At 51.7% G+C, this 16,319-nt stretch overlaps 1 protein-coding gene across 2 annotated transcripts in view; it reads left to right on the plus strand.

Moving 5' to 3' along the window:
- The window catches only part of ed (hemicentin protein echinoid), a 39,623-nt gene that overhangs the window by 15,192 nt on the left and 8,112 nt on the right, over positions 1 to 16,319 (plus strand). The window contains exon 1 of one of the 2 annotated variants that reach the window (XM_018022315.2): positions 14,044 to 15,564. The exons of the other annotated variant lie outside the window; for it this stretch is intronic. Coding sequence (XP_017877804.1) covers positions 15,315 to 15,564 — 250 coding nt within the window. The 5' untranslated portion in view covers positions 14,044 to 15,314. Of the gene's footprint in view, positions 1 to 14,043; positions 15,565 to 16,319 lie in introns of those variants that run through there. 2 annotated transcript variants of the gene reach the window in all.

The following is a 16,319-nucleotide window of genomic DNA, read 5'->3' on the forward strand; positions in this document are numbered from 1 at the left end:
GAGCGCGGCTTATCGATCTGGCTGCGATCGTTTAAATCCAGTTAGCGCTATCTTTGTAACGGCCGCGAGCTCTTTTCGAGGCGGTCGAATTGCGAGAAAACGGGGTCGCCCCTTAAACGCCGTCTAAACGTCTCGAGGGGATTTTTAGCCGCGAGTCGAACGCGTGTCCTAGACCAGCCGATCCTGACGGAACGGATCCGGGCTCCTTTGAACCTTCCAGGAACCAACCCCACCTTTATGGTAACGATCGTAATTTCCATAATTGTTTGTCTGGCTGTTTTCGTAACGAGTCTTCGGTTTCTTTGATCGGGTCTGGTTCGTTAAATTAAGATCGTCGGGACGGAGACTCGGCATGTAACGAAATAACGAAGTTTACCCTAATCCCCCGTATAATCTGCCGGTAAGTACGTTTACCGAAGCTGGTAATCTAACGAGGAGAGTCCATTGTCGGATAGTTGACATAAATGTCTCTCGCGGCGGGGGTGTTGAATTACCAACCCTCGATCCGGCCGTCACGCCAAATCTCCTCGGCGATGATGTTTCAACGTCAATCCTTATAATACCGAATCGAAGAGCTTAAAGCTTGTTCGCAAATCCAGCCGTCCCATTTCATCCCTCTCGTACACGCGAGAGGGACGACGTTATTATTATATCTCGCCGGTTGTTTCGTTCCGCTCTGCGGCGATGCTGTTACAAAAAGATTACACGGACGCAGAGGCTCGCGGACGATTATTTTCCGCGCTAACAGAGACGAATCCGATTTTAATACACTCTGTGAAACATTTAATTCCGGTATTTCGAACTGATTATTAATTTCGAGGTCGCGTATTGCTGACATTTCCATTATCTTCGTACGCGCCGCGTCCGGTTATTGATTATTCGGGATACATCCGACGATTGTTTCCGCGGAACACGTCGAGTTTCATTTTCCTATCCGCAGCTACACGGGAGACCGCGATCACAGGATCGAGAGGATGCGCGAAACCGGAAACCCGGCACCGAGCCGAGTCGCATGCGGATAATAACTCGCAACTCTATGCATAATGCGGACCCGTCTTATTGATTCGGAGATACCACGTAGCCAGGACGTGTTCCATTTGTTCGGCCGAGGAGACGTCGTATGCCGGGTGGCATCAAATCTAGGAAGCGGAAGAGCAAACGTCCCCGGAAGTCGATCGTGACGGGACTCAGGGTCGAGTCGATTAGTTTCGGGGTCGGGTTTCTTAAGCCATCGCGCGAATCTTCGACCCATGCGGGGGATGGAAGTTCACCGTCGCGGACAAAAACCGGACGGATAAGTTTGTTCTCGCGAACGAAAGTTTACCTTTCGTTAGCTCGGAGTGGCCGCCTCGGTTTTCGAAGACACCGGAGTATCTAGTTAGTACGAACAGAGGAGCGAGAAGGAGACGGGGGAGAGTAAGAAGCCGTACTTCTGACCTCGCTCCTTCTTTGTGGAAGGCCTACGCCTCGGGACGATTAACGCGTCTCCTCACGATATTTAACTACCGCTCCCCTCGATTTCCATTTCTGTCATTATACACAACGTCGAGCAGCTCGAGAGCTTCATTAACTTGTTGATTGTACCGTTGTCAGATCCATTTATTGAAATTTAAAACGGAGAGAAAACGGATTACACTATATCCTCTTTCCGCGACTTCCGCAGGCACCAGGAAGTGACCCTTCCTCGTGAAAAGCTCCATCTTGGGGACTATTAACGCGTCTTCCTTCGACATCCTCGATTTCCGTTTCCGCCCCCGAGCACCGCGAATTATTGTTCCTCCCAGGGCTCGGAGGGACGGTTACCAGGAAAAACGAGTGAAAAATATTGACCCGGTCACAATGGCACCGAATCTCGGATAAAATAGGATAAGATATCCCCAGGCCTCGTAGCCGGGGTGCGTCGTCGTCCGGATCGGCAGCCGTGGACGCCCGAGAGTATGGCAGGGCGGCGAAGTTATACGGCGAGATTACGAGATTGCCACCAGGGGATTACGAGGATAGCTCCCGGAACGTCCAATCTCAAGGATAAACACTTTCCTACGTTCTTGCCTCTCAGCGCTCGCCGCCTCTGGAGGCGTTCGAGACACGGGATTCCGCGGCAGCTCCACCCTACCTTCGTCGGTCGTCGTCGTCGCCGTCGTCGCTCTCGTTTCACCGTCTTTTCTTCGGCGTGTTTGCGGAAGTCAAGCGGGGGAGAATGTCCTCCGACTTATTGAGAGACCGACACGCAGCCTCGCTCCTTCCTACGTGGGACCGTCCATGCGAGGTCTCTCATTCGTATTCCTCCTGTCTGTCGGGAAAGTTGACGGGAAAGAAGTAGAAGTCGCCCCATCGTCTTCGTCTTAACTACCCGACTGGCAAGTCGAGAAGCGTGGCCGCAACGGAAAGTCGCGACCGCGAGAACTGGCCGCGAATAGCTCGATAAACGAGAACAAAGGGTCCGAACGGGAGCCATATCCTCGAGCTATTCAAGGAACTAGTTTTATCGAGCTTACTCGGCTCGCTCGTACGTCGCGGTTCCACCAGGCGTGCCTTCCGTCGATATTACCCGCTCCGTTCGGGACGCTCGCCTTCTTCCCCGACGTTGCGTCGGGCTCCGGTTTCTCACGTACTCTTCGTTTTTCCGCACTTTTCTCGGCAGCTTCTGTCTTCCTCTTCTTACCGGGACTGTTCGTTGCTCTCGGTTCACCGGGAAAAGCCACGGATAAACTTCTTCGGCCGGCGGATGTGCTCGAGCGTAACGATCTCCTTGCCTTACCTCGCTCGGACGCATCGCAGCTCATTTTTTCTCCGGTTCCTCGCGCAGCGCAGCTTCCTTTCAAAGCTCGTCGCGAAACTTTTCCAACGACGCGGCGACGACGACGCGGCGAGTAACGGGAGAGATGTTGCCTCGGAAATTTACGCGAGCCCCGCGGTACGTCCTTTCTTTATAAAAATGAGCTCGCCTCGCCGCGATGATATCGCATAGTGCGCGGGGCTACCTCGTTTTCCACGGGCAACAACGGCGAAAAGGAAAAGTTCGGCCGGGTGGGAGGGAGTTAGGTAGGGTCGGTAGCGGGTTTACAACGTTGGTTAGTGGCTGGCCTAGTAAGTGCGCGCGTTCTGCCGGCCGTTACTCGACCATAAACACCAGGATTGCGTAACGACGCGAACGCAATGCTCGTAAATGAGCGACTCCGGCCATGGCCGTACATGAACGATCGAGCTATCGTGCGTCGAATCACAGATTTTTCATCCGCTGAATAAAAAATGTTTCTTACACTCGCCCGTTGCCCGTTTAGAAGAATGCCTCTCATTTATCACGGTTTTGCTTATCGTACTTTATTTGCAATTTCGGCTATGCGCCGTACCGATGAATACAATCAGGAATTTCTGGCACGCGTTCTAAAATATGTAGACTGTGACACTTTGGTTTCGGAACAGATAAAAGATGTGCATAAATTTTCAAACATTGCTCGGTACCATCGATCCGTACCCAATACCCGGTATGAAAATAGCGGACGCGGAGCGAGCAATATTTTTGTAACATCTCCCAACGAAATTGAAGTAATTTCTTAGTTTTGATCTCGACGGTGGTATCGGTGTCTCGGTTTGCTTCTTGGAAGTCGAAAATCGTTGCAGTACCGCGCAGTGTACAATGGTAGGCGTTGTTCGGTCTCCCTTCCTGGAATCGCAGCCTGAAAAGGGACGCGCGGCCTCTAGAATTCTTCCCAGACCGTATTCGGGAGGATTACCGGTGGCCTAATGATCGGGAGGCTTAGCGTTATTGGCCGCGACCCCATCGATCCGCGCAACCCGAGGAGAGTACTAATGGCACGAGTGTCGAGGCTGCTATGTACACGTATACATATATATATGTATATATATATACGTGCGCGGGTTGGATATACGTATGGTACAATTAGCCGAGGCAGACTTTTCACGAGTCGGCTCGATGGTATTCCATAAAACTGCAATTGGGTAGCCAAGAACTGGCCGTTTAAACGCTATTATAGAGCCCGAGGCGGGCGTGCTCGCAAATACACGCGCGCTCCTGGCTTTTGTTGGAACGAAAAAGTTTCACCGTCGACGGTTTCGTCGACGAGACATTCGCGATCGATCAATCGTTTTCCATGCAACGGTCGCTTATGGATGCCGGAGGTGGTGCGCGAAAAGGGCTTGTCGATATTTCCCTGTATTGATTGATTTCTTCCAGTATTTCTTCGGTTTAGAATGCAGAGCCACGGGCGTTTTGCGCGTTTCAAATTTTCTACAAACCCGTTTTAAGATCAACGTCGGATTCTGTTTGAGCACGCTCGTATGAGTGTCGAGCGTATATTATTGAGCTTCAAAGAATCTGTTCGCGTCCGATCCGCTCTTGACCGTAGGGTATCGAACGCGCAAAAGGGGTGGATTGAAATCCAGCGAAAGTAACGCGAATCGATCGGACCGTTTAAAAGCCGAAATGAAGAGGCCAGGATGGATCGAGTCACGCGTTCCACTGGCAATGAGCGGTGCTACGAGGCCAGGTCTCGAGAGTGCTAAAGGTAGACTCTCGGTCGGAGGTGGCAGAGGAGGCGGGAGGGGTCAGAGAGAAAAAGAGAGAAAACGTCGAGGATAGAGAGCGTCGAGGGACAGGAAGGGGGCGGGTAAGCGTTGGAGAACGAGAGACAGAGAGAAAAAGAAAGAAGTTAACGGCGTGGTAGGAGAGGCAACCGGCTCGACTGGAATCCAATGGCGCAAAGCCAAGAATTTTCAGTTTTCATCAGGAATTTCCCGTCTCGGGCCAGACTTTGCCTGGGCGCGCAAAAAACACCGGGGATCTGACCCGGCCTGGCCGGAGAAACGAACAACGAGGAGACGTGGACAAAAAACCTGGTAGGGGATTGCGCGGCGCGGGAGGGCCGTTGCTCCGGGAAAAATGCTTTCCAAAGTTGTCGTCCGGCACTACGCGACGAAGATGCGACGAAACTAGCGAAATTAGAGTATTACGCTGTATCTCCGACCGGCGAGGGGAAAAAAGCCCATGACGAGGAAATGCGTTCGAGAGTAGTAGCCCGTTGAAAAGCGTCGCGAAACGAGAAAACCCTCTTGTATTTGGAGCACGAATAGGTACGTCTCTCCCGGCGTGGCCCGGAGTCTCGTGAACCCGCGCTTGTTCTTTTCCGTTCGACGTGAGAACCGATTCACTCGGAAAATTCAGGCCATCCCGTGGCGCATTGTGCTCGCGATCGTGCGACTCCTGCCGCACCGAGGAAACTCGACAGGCGTGTACGCCGTCGTAGGAAAACAGGATTATCTCGCTAGTTCCTTTTTCTTCGCCGACACAACGAATCGAGATCGATTTGTTATAGGTTTAAGAAACGTCGCATTTCCTAATGACGCCCCGTTTAACGAACGCTTTCTTCGAGCAGCGAAAACAGGGACAAGCAACACGAGTACGCGAACTTCGCCAGGACTCCCCGTATAATCTGGCAATTATCCCGTTCGATTAAATCTAGCTAGAGCCTCGACTATTAATTACTTCGCAGACGGTGTTCGATAGTTAACCGGCTGTTGGCTTAATCCCGTTCGTTTCCAGGTAAAAGCGGTCGAACAAAAAAGTAACTTCCTCGAGCTAATGACACGTTATATACTGTGACCTCGTTCGGTGGTCTCCTGCTCTCTCCGTAGCCCTTTAAATCGTTTGGTCGTCGGATCGAACTCGCACCGAGGAAAACCCGGCTCCTACGCCAATGCGAGGAGAAGTGGGACCGGTGTGACGGGTTCGCAGATGCAAGACCCTCGGTTCTTCGACGTACACTACACACCTTGGAGTACGTACGTACGCGCTCGAAACAGGCCTGCGATCTGCGCGTTTCCTCGGCTCCAAGGAAACCTCGAATAACGGTCGATCTTCCAGCCCGTCGATATCGCGACGTCGTACGTCTTCAAACACCGGTAAAGTTCCACTTAATGCCATCAAATTTATCCTCGTTCTCTCCATTATGAATCAATTGGCGAACGCGATCCATTACCGTGATTTATTTTCATCATTCCTAGAAATACGAGATTCGAAGTATCCATCGAATGCGGATAATTCAATAACATTTTTACTGCGAATCGCGGTGAAATCGTCCTCTTGGAAACTTCGACTCGTCGTCGACGACGCTGTTAACTAATTCTAAGTTTTTTAGAATTGCTAATTACGGATTGCGTTAGCGAAGATACGCGCTGGCCTGATTCACCGAGTAACATGCGTCAAGCAACGTGACGCAACGCGGCAAATCCGCGGAAAACGACGCATCGCATCGGTCCTTACTATCTCCCTCTCTCTCTCTCTATTCTGTTTTCCTTTGCTGGTGGGCGCGCGCACAAACGCACGCGGAAAACGTGTCCGGAAATCCGTGATGCAACAGGTTGCCACCCCCGGCGAACTTCTCGCGCAGTTTCGCTGGATACCAACGTAGCACAGTTTCGGCCGCGATAAGGAGGTTCCTCGCGCTTTCCTCGATCGAGGAAAATCGATCGTACCGGACGCGGTCCGAAGAGAGATGTCTCGGAGATAAGCGAATCTTCCGCCCCCCTCCTGCCCATCCTGGTCGATGATAAATCGTCGCGTGGGGTGCCATGTATTCTCCGTGTCATCGCGTCCACCAAACTCTCGCGGACTTCTCTGCTGCGCGGCTCTTCTTCCTTTTACACCGCCACTCGATCACGTCTTGTCTCTAAACAGATTTACGAGCGACACCGTGCCGCGCGGCTCGCTTTAAAAATGTACTCGATGCCAGAAGTTGGCCGTACGAAACCGTGTGCTCGGGTATACAAGCCCGTTATGGCATTATGCGCTCGGCACCGGAGTTAGGTAATATCGCTTGAAATAGAGTTACGTAGTACTTTGTTCCCTTATCGGGCTTGCGCGCGATGACCAAGCGCGGATGCTGTCCTTGGTTCGATTGCTCGGCTAATGCGAGTCTCGTGTCGGGATTAGCCAGCTGTGTACGTGCCTTTTCTACCGACTCCGTCTACAACTTTATTAAACACCTATTCTGAAATCTGTATAAAAATGGTCATTCACGCGAACAGTTTGCGTAAACAAAAATATTTACTGAATTTCTTTGAGTTGATTTTCAATGAGTAAAAATCAAATATTGTTACGATTAAATTGCTTGCATTTCCTGCTTGTAACACGATAACGCCAGCGATAAAACTATCGGAGTTCATTGAATCGAGGCATTTGGTTGGAGCTGGATTTTTCCCAACCTCGATCGTGGCGATCGCATTTCAGTTTCGTTCCAACGGGGGAGAACGGGGTGGGATTCGTTACGGTCGTAAAACGCGAGCTCGTTACTTTTCCAGTACGTCAAAATAGAGGCGAGCTAAACGAACAGCCTAGACGACTCGCCCGAAGCGAGTGCGTTTAGGTCGCTCGGTCACGTTCGACCGTTCTCCGCGAGTAAAACAAAATACCGGTGAAGGGGATACAAAGGGAGTCCTCGGTTCTGCAGTGGCAATGGGGCCCCTCCACATCCCTGAGCACGTAGGCACGCAGCCGCAGCGTGCGTATGCACGCTACGTGCGCGTCGCGTATGCACTTACGTTACGTTGCGTAGAAAACGCACACCAGGGACACGTGATACGCGGCTCAAACGTCTCCCACGCTCCTTCACCGTTGAGGTGATGTCGAGACCCTGAGTCGGAGCGTACTTGTACCCGGTGTCCCGTAACATGTGGGCGACACTCGAGAAATTGATCGAACTACTTGAAACATCGCCAGAAATCCATAAACGTATTGGCGCCACGAGAATACTTATGTGTACATACGTTTCTTATTATAAATTATAAATCCATCAGATCATAAACATTAAAATTAGATATAAAACGCGATAGGAATTATCGCGAGTATTTTTCATACATTGTGTAAAAAAAATAAATGTTCATACACTTCGTAGCTCGATTGAATATCTTTCCTAGGACTCTAGATTCTTTCAGGACTTTCTAGGTTCTCCGGGGTGGCCCGACGTCGCATTATCGGTCCTCAGACGAAAAATTCTAGCAATTTTATTTCCTTTATAATTGCGGTACTACAAGAATACTTTATATACTTTAGGATCTCCGACCGCCAACATAGTCTTCGCAGTGTTTATCGCATCTCAAGAGGCGTGCATTGACGAAACGCAGATGACCCACGTTCGACATACTTTGCCTTGGAGTTTTCTTACACATCGTTCTATTTAATCTGTGTATTTATTGAGCAGTGATTATTACAACTAGTTAACAAGTATTATTACATAAACTTGATCAGTGTTTTCGAAGCGGTGAATCGATGGAGGATTGCTCACGCGTAACGAGACACCGTGTATGATACGCGCGCATTGTTTCACGCGAGAACGAGCTGCGGGCCCCGGTGTTCCGTCAACGGAAGCCTTCGAGGAGGGAGCTCGGAGAAAAAAGCAATCGTGGAAAGATAAACGAGGCGGGAAAACTCGGCGACCGATACCAGCAGCAGGCGTGTGTAAAGAAGCCTGGCGACCTCTTATCGGAGGTCGAATGAAAGCCGCTGTTATCGGCTCCCGCTTAACGCGATCAAACGTCGACTCTTGCTTAGTTAAAGGAAGGGATTTTCCAAGTCGATCGGCTTGACACCTCTTAATTGCTCCGTGCTTTCTTATCTTCGAATCTCCCCCATTCGTTCGAGGGCTCGGCTTGTTTTTCCCAATTAACTTCCCTCTTCGGTAAGATCCTCGAGCGAAAGGTCGCGAAAAGGCACCGAGCCAACACCTACTATTATATAATCGCCGTCCTAAATTTTATGGTGCAATCAAATATAAGTGTCCACCGTTTTGTCTCTTCAATTAATGTAAGAAGTGTTCTCCTCCGCAGTAGTAGTAGTAGTAGTAGTAGTAGTAATCCCTAGACGTCACGGTTTTTTACATTCTCAAAGCGTTATCAGGAAGTTCTTTTAATTAAAGTAATTTTTAAAGCTGAGCTGATGTAAAACGTTGTTATCTTGTTCCTCCGACCAGAAACGTTTTGGTAACTGCGTTTCATGCTGTCTTGTCCAAATGTTTACACGGATCAAAGAAAAAAGTAACAGAATTACGAAACGATTTAATTTTATTGCTCCAATTTAACCATGCGTTTTTCAACAAAAATTTCATTAACTACAAAAGCCTCGTGTTTGTATCCTCCATTCTGTTCGTTATTGTATTTGCGATAGTAGAGTAGGTCGTGCGCGTGATGTCTTTTCACGGAAACGCGACCTTGTTTCATCCGTCATGGTCTCGGGGACCGGTCTCGGGCTTACCGTACTACCGGGTCTGGTTTACGTCGAACCGCGGCTATTGAAGTCTACGCCGAGGCATCGATCGCGGGACGCCAATCAAAGGAAATTTTGACGGTGCTCCGGTATCTGGCATACCGTGACGCGGACATGGTTAAATTTAGCCCCTATCGTCTCTTAGGAAACGTTGAACCCAAGACCTCTCCACCTCCGCCTCTTCTCCTTCGTTCCTTCCGTCTGTTCGTACGGCTGGCCAGTCCAGTTCTCCTGCTTCTTCCCTGCCAGCAGCCCCCGACCCGCGGCCTCCTACCGGCGTTTGCCGGCTCGTCCACAAATATGGGCGCGCTGGTCCGCGCGATACTCGTATGGCCACTGTTATTCCACGGTAGTACATAACAGAAGCCCTGGCCCGCGATATCCGGTCGTCTCATGTTTTAACGAGGTGGCACGTGTTCTTTTCTTATCGGGGCATCCTCCTCGCTCTTCGCTGCTCCCGGCGTTCTCTTCGTTTACATTTCTTTCTCATTTCGTAAACGACGGTCTCGCCCTGGGTACGACACATAGCAAAGCCGCGACACGGTCGCCTTAAAACGCGTGTGCCCGCAACGGCACGTTGCCGTCGCATCTCATTTCTGACGCGTTCGCTCCATTTCTTTTACTCAACCCGTGTTTCTTTCTTTCTCTCTCTCTCTCTCTCTCTCTCTCTCGCGCGTGGCGCAGTGTTCGCCAGGACAGACTCGAAGAATGCCCTCGAAAACTACGGTGGGTAGGGTGCACGCGCAATAAGCGCTCTCTCAGCCTCTCTCGAGGCAACGAGGAGAGAGTTTTTGTCACCAGTCCGGCCGTTCCTGCGACCGCCAAATGAAAGAGCCTCTTGTTACGCGGCTCCTCCGAGGGGCCATACGGTTTCGCTCAGCCTCTTCTCTCGACCGCGAGGCCGTGTCCTCTCGTGCTGCCCGCTTAAACGTTCGGGACCATGTGCGAACGATTACCCAGCAGGTACGCGTTCCGAGAACGATTAACCCAAGTGTCAAGAGAAATATAGATACGAATACTTAACGACTCGGGAATAACGAGCCCATTGAAACTCTTAAGACGCCGTGATCAATTAAGTCCTTCGAAAGTAATTACCCTGCGATCTTAAAACTTTTGTTCTCCAAAAATGGGATACCGAGAGGAGTTTAGTCAGCCAATAAGGCGTTGCGTGGTCGCTTGAACCGGGATACCAGCTTGTTCACGACCGTGAAACGAGTCCACCCAATATCGGTATCGGCCTAGCGGTACACGCGTCTTTCACGTCCTCGCGTGTCCATCGCGTCGAGCTAAACTCTGGCCGACGAAACCTCGCATTTGTTCGAGCAGCGAGCTGTGGACGCGCTATGCCTGAGAATCAGGAATTCCAAGGTCGACGAAAGGCGGGGACGGTAGCGTCCAGCGAAAGCGACGTGGCGTGGGTGGATGTGTTCTACCCTCTCCTGCCTTTGCTTCGAGATACCTTTAGCAGCCACGACGCGTGCAAGTCCGACAAGACATAAGACGGTCTTGCCTGGCTGGCTTTAATGCCCGACCATGTCATACTATGAATAAACCGTCTTAAGACGAATCTCTGCTTCAACGGTAAAATAGAACTACAAGCCGTCTTAATACATATTCGTAATTCAATGTGCACACGACAGAATTTGTTAGAGAATTAGTGACAGATTCATATTCAGTATCAAATATTGAAAGGTTATCAAGTATTTGATGATAGGGATTTAAACACGAAGTATATCTGAATTATGAATTTACAATTCAGTTGGTTTGATTTAAGGACTTTTTCGTTGCGAGTTCTCGAGCCGTTTCTATGGCGCTCTTTCAGGACGTGGGTCCAGGTAAGAGAGGCTGACCGGTTTAATGTGTGTGGACGATGTTCTATCCTATTGTAGAGGTGAAACAAAGGAGTGGTCCGGCTTAGCAAATATCGTATCCCTGCTAATGGAGACGCACGCTCGTCGCGATTCGCGACAGGTTTTTCTACTTCGCTTCTAATCGCGGTACAATAGCGTGAGCTAGGCGTCAATTAGACCTTGAAAGAGGTTCAATAGAAGAAGTACGTTTAGAACGGCCTGTCCAATAGAGGACCGACTTAGAGAGTACCACGAATTTATTACTCGTGTTCGGGGAACCACTCGAGTTTGAGGGCCTGTTTCATCTGTGGGATTCCGGGAACGAGTAGTCACGTTGCATCCGAAGAGCTCTGGTCCTCGAGGCCACGATTTATGGGTCGGATAAGCGGAAACGGCCGGTTCCTACAATTACCCGCGAACGTCATCGATCAACGGGTGTCGCAAGAGATATGTGCGTACGCTCCTTATCGAAGGAGACCTCTGGAACCGAACGATGAATCTCGGTGTCATCGAACTTAAACGCGAACTGCGAACGGAATGAGCCGTGACGCGCCCGATGGATTCGGACGATGTCGCGATCGTGGAACAAAGCCTGGCGCCGATAACGCACGTGTGGAAATGGTAACGGTAAGAAAGTCGAGCGGAGCCATTGCTCGCGCCGTGGGCCCGAGGTGTTGTACGTGCCGGGGCCTGACGGTGCAACGTTGCCGGCTCGCTGGCGGGCCCAACGGTGTTGCGAGACCGCGGAGGCGACGTTGTCGGACCCGAGGAGAATGCCAGGTAAAGAGATAAAAGTGGGAGAGAGAACGTCGCCGTGGAAAATGAAAGGTCGACGAAGAGGAGGAGAAGAGGCAGGTAAAAGGAGAGGTGAACGAAGAAGTAGGGGGTGGGAGAGTGGTTCTCGTGTTCGAACGTAACGTATGTATAGAAGAAGCTGGCGAGATTGGAGAGGAGCGTGCGGCGAAGGGCACGGGAAGAGGGAAGAGGGGTCGGTTCCTCTCGGTCACCGGCACGACCGGGAGGATGTAACCGCGGCGGTGTTGCCGGTTCCCGATGTAATTCCCGGCTGTACGCTTATTCGGAGTCCGAGGCCAGGCTGTTGCTTCTTCTCCGGGATCTCTTCTCGATTCTCGTTCCTCGGTTCGGGGACCATCTGCTCGCCCTCGGGCCTTTGAATCTTTAATGGTTCGCGTGACTGGCCGCGGCCACGGGAGGCTGCGCGAGGCCCTCTCCTCGGCGTCGTTGCTTTTTCCTTCGATCTCTCCTCCGTTAAACACAGCACACGCTACGAATAAGTCCTGCGGACGTGTCCGAATGCATCTCGCAATCGTACGCTATACATTTTTTACAAAACGTTTTCTCGTGCCGCGCGATGTCAACTGGACTCGTCCTGTTCCAACGTATTCCAATTAAACGTGAAATCAACTTCCGAAAGACTCGGAGTCGATAAAACTAGAACTGCGCCGTAACGTCGTCTAGAGCCAAAGCGTTTCAATCGAACGATCGACTTGGCTACGATCGGGCAGGCAGCGATGAAAAAAAATAAAAAAAAAAGGAAAGAAACGCGGAAGGTGGAACGGGAGAGACACTCGAGACGTTTACGACGCGACACGGGGGATGACGTCGCGTTTAATCGCGCGCTTTTAATCGACGGGTCGAAAGTCTGCCGGAGGACCGCGCGGGGGTGCGCCGTTCGAATCGAGGCGCAATTATCACGGCCGCAATTATTTCGACGATTCCGTCGGGCTTATCCCGCTGACCGTTCCTACCCTATGAACCAGCGGGATGGTAGGTTCGTTAACAGGGGTCCGCGAACGTGAATCGTTACCGTTTAATTAAGCGCATTTTCGACGCGTTCCGAGCGCAAACTTCGCCCTGTTACATGTCGATCGAGCGGCAGATTTTTCAAAACGCCCGTCGAGACAACCGAACCGTTTCCCCATGGCTGAATCCGCCTTCCAACAACCGAGTCGAGCTCCGGGTTCGCTCTCAGGGAGCAGCTCCGTCCTCGAGACCCGGGTTCGATTTCATTTCGTACACCTTCCCACCCTTCGGATCTTCTCTCACGGTTGGCTCGTTCCCCGTAAATACGAGCGGGGGTGGGAAACGTCGATTTTTACGCGAGCCATATGCCCCGCGCACCTTTCCACGGGCGCGTCCCATCCCGCCGGGAACACGTACTTATTCCTAGAAAAATAGAGTTCCCGGCGGTGAGACGAGCAGATGGCCGAAAAGTTCCGTGGCAGGTACGCAGAGGCGGGGTGGACCGAGAAGAGAGGCGCGATCGTCGTGAAACGGACACCTGCTGCACCGTGGCGTCCTTCGGCCAAACGAAAGAACCACCTTTTCCCTGATTAATCCCGAATCGAACCTCCTCTTCTAAACTCGATTCCGACGATAAGCGTAGAATCGCGAATCAGGAGATTCATCCACGTCATCGCCTTTGATTCTCAGTGGTCGTGGACACCTGCTGCTCTGTAATGTCTCTCGGCAATTCTAATCAGATGATCCTGCTGAGTGCAACCGCGAAACCGAACCATCATCGATGCAGAGAGCGCATATCTTATCCTCCTCTTGGCTATTATAAGCGCATTTCGCTCGACTTTCAAATGGCCAGTTTGATCTTGATTAATTCTAACCAACCCCTTTCTAAATTCATCCTGTTTTTTCAACTCTACCGTCTTCCCTCCGTTTTCGGTGGTTATCGTGGCACCTGTCGTGTCCCATCAGATACTGACTTCTTATCTCGATTCGTTCTAATCAGCTCTGAAATTTCTTTACGACCGCGAAACTGAGCCATCAACGGGACGTTCATCCGCGTTCGCCGATTCATCCGTGGATAGTTAAAAAATCGGCACGGTAGCAGGTTCGGTTCGGAAAAAGCTGAACGACAGACGGGCGCGCGAAGAGGTTCGCCCGGTCCCATGGGCCGTAGCCCGCGGCGGTAAGAACCACCTGCCGCATACGTCGGTGGGGGCAAGCTGTTCTCGCGTTATACCTTTTCCAACCACCGCTAACGCAACGGCTTCACCCTCTTTTCAGCCTCGTCTTCATCGCGCCCGATCTACCTCCGTTTCCCTTTATCCTTTCTTCGTCCGTCCTCGTCTCCGTCTTTCGCGCCAGTTTCTTCCTCCGTCCTCGTCGAGTTTACACGTCGGTCGGTCTTCCAACCGCTGCCACCTTCGCAACCACTACCATCGTAACCCTCGTCAGTGTATAGTGCCTTCGTGGAGTGTGCATCGCCGACCGGTTGCACGACGTACGCTGCGCTACGCGCACCAAACCATGCCCTGGTGGGAGACGCGTTGGAACAGGGGGGAAGCCGACGGTGGGGGGTAGCACCGATGCTACGGCGACCCCAAGCTCAGTCGTCGCGCGACCCTCGTCGAGTGTGTTTGCGTTAACGTTCGCCCGATTGGCTGCGATTTTTTTCAACGCTGCACACGGATACCAAGTGTTCCTATACACCGTAGCAAAGATTTTAAAAAATCTAAGGACGCGTTCACTGGTCGAATCTCGAGTTGCCATAAACGCGTCAATTACATTTTCCCTGTTTTATTTTCGTCCCGTTTCACCCCGTTTTCTCGCGCGTCCCTCCGCTATTTTTGCGCCCGCAACGGTGATCGAGAACCCTGGAGGGAAAGTGAAGTACGAGGGAGAGAGAGGAAAAGGATGAGAAGGAATCGAGGAGGATAAGCACACCTGGTTACTCGAAAGTGGTTCGAGCTACGTGCCAACGGAACAAAGGAGTGCCTTCGGCTGCAACGTGGCGTTTTGAAATCGCGCGCAAACCTCCGTTTTCGGTTTTCCTGCGAGCGGATGCCCCGCGATGGGAATCGGCGTGCGAGCGTATACGCTTGAGAAATACAGCCGTAGCCGGTGAGAAACTCCGAGGACAGCTTTCTGCCGAGTCCCGAGGCGATGGGACGCTCCTTTGAGCCAGTGGATCGTGAAACGTATCGCGTGGGCCTTCCACCAGGTAGTCGCGTATTTTAATCGAGACCTTTTCGACGAGGAAGACGAGGTCGACCGAGAGGAATCGCGACCGATGAAGCTTTCTATTTTCGTTTCATCGAGTTCAGATAGACTCAGTGTGTCGGGTAGGTGTGACAGCAGTGGCGTTACCAACGGTGTCGCGTGTTGCAATGTGTCGCATAGTGCGTCAGCTAGCGTGATCGAGGAGATCGATGCGATCATCGATGCCGCGTGTGGCTGGCAAAGTCGTTGTTCGTCGCGCGGCGTCGTCGTCGTCGTTGCTCGGTGAAAGTCGCCGCAACGCGGAACTCTGTCCTCCAGCTCGAATGGAGCGGCGCAATTTGCGTCTCTCGTTATTCGGTTCCACTCGAACCGCTCGTGGAATTCGTTTTGCCGATAGAATGGATACCAGCCGGCGAGCCGCGGCGATTATCGCCGTTACGCTCCTGCTACTGCATCCCGGTGAGTATATTCCCCAGAGATGGAAAACAATCGTCTCCCGCAATCGTTTCCAATCCCGAAACGTCGAGCACCACTTTCCTATATCCCAGGGAAAACTCGCTCTTTTCATTCCGCCAGAAATATTGCAGTTTTTTTTTTCCACGAACCATGGGAGTTCACTGGGTACGCAGGTATTCATCGTGTTCCCGCAACAGCTTCGCGTCCCGGAGAGAGGATCGCGAGAAAATGAGCATGCAAACTTCGAAACTTGTATGGCGTCGCGACTCTCGCGACGTGCCGCGTCGGTATGTCGCAGCCGTAGCGAGTTTTGCCTCCGCGGCCTTTTAACAAACCCGTTCTGCGGCCCTCCTTTCGCCGGACCGACCGCGCGCGCTTGTTTCTGAATAATCTTGTGTCACTAAAAAACATTCCGCGATCTTCATTCTGTACAACGGCGTTCGTATGCACCGCGTGGCACACCTGGCTGATTGTAAACAGCTTAGAGCTATTAAAACCGCGGTACTCTCTATGCAAAACGCAGCTCGCTTAGTCGAGGTAGCTTTGCCGTTCGGGAAATAGCAAACGACGCAACGACGACCGCGACGGTATTAGGCTTCGTGACGTAGCCGGCTGCCACAGGTGTCTCCGTGTATACGAGCGGCCCGTTAACGCCGCGGCCCGCTTTGCAGCTGCTGCTTCTTCGACGAACGTAATACGTTAGACACCGAGAACCGATGCTCGTTTCGTTTCGAATCGATCGATTTTCCTGAACCGGA

Source organism: Ceratina calcarata, unplaced genomic scaffold (assembly GCF_001652005.2).
Source record: "Ceratina calcarata isolate Rehan_Ccalc_2016 unplaced genomic scaffold, ASM165200v1 scaffold283.2, whole genome shotgun sequence".
Classification (NCBI taxonomy): domain Eukaryota; kingdom Metazoa; phylum Arthropoda; class Insecta; order Hymenoptera; family Apidae; genus Ceratina; species Ceratina calcarata.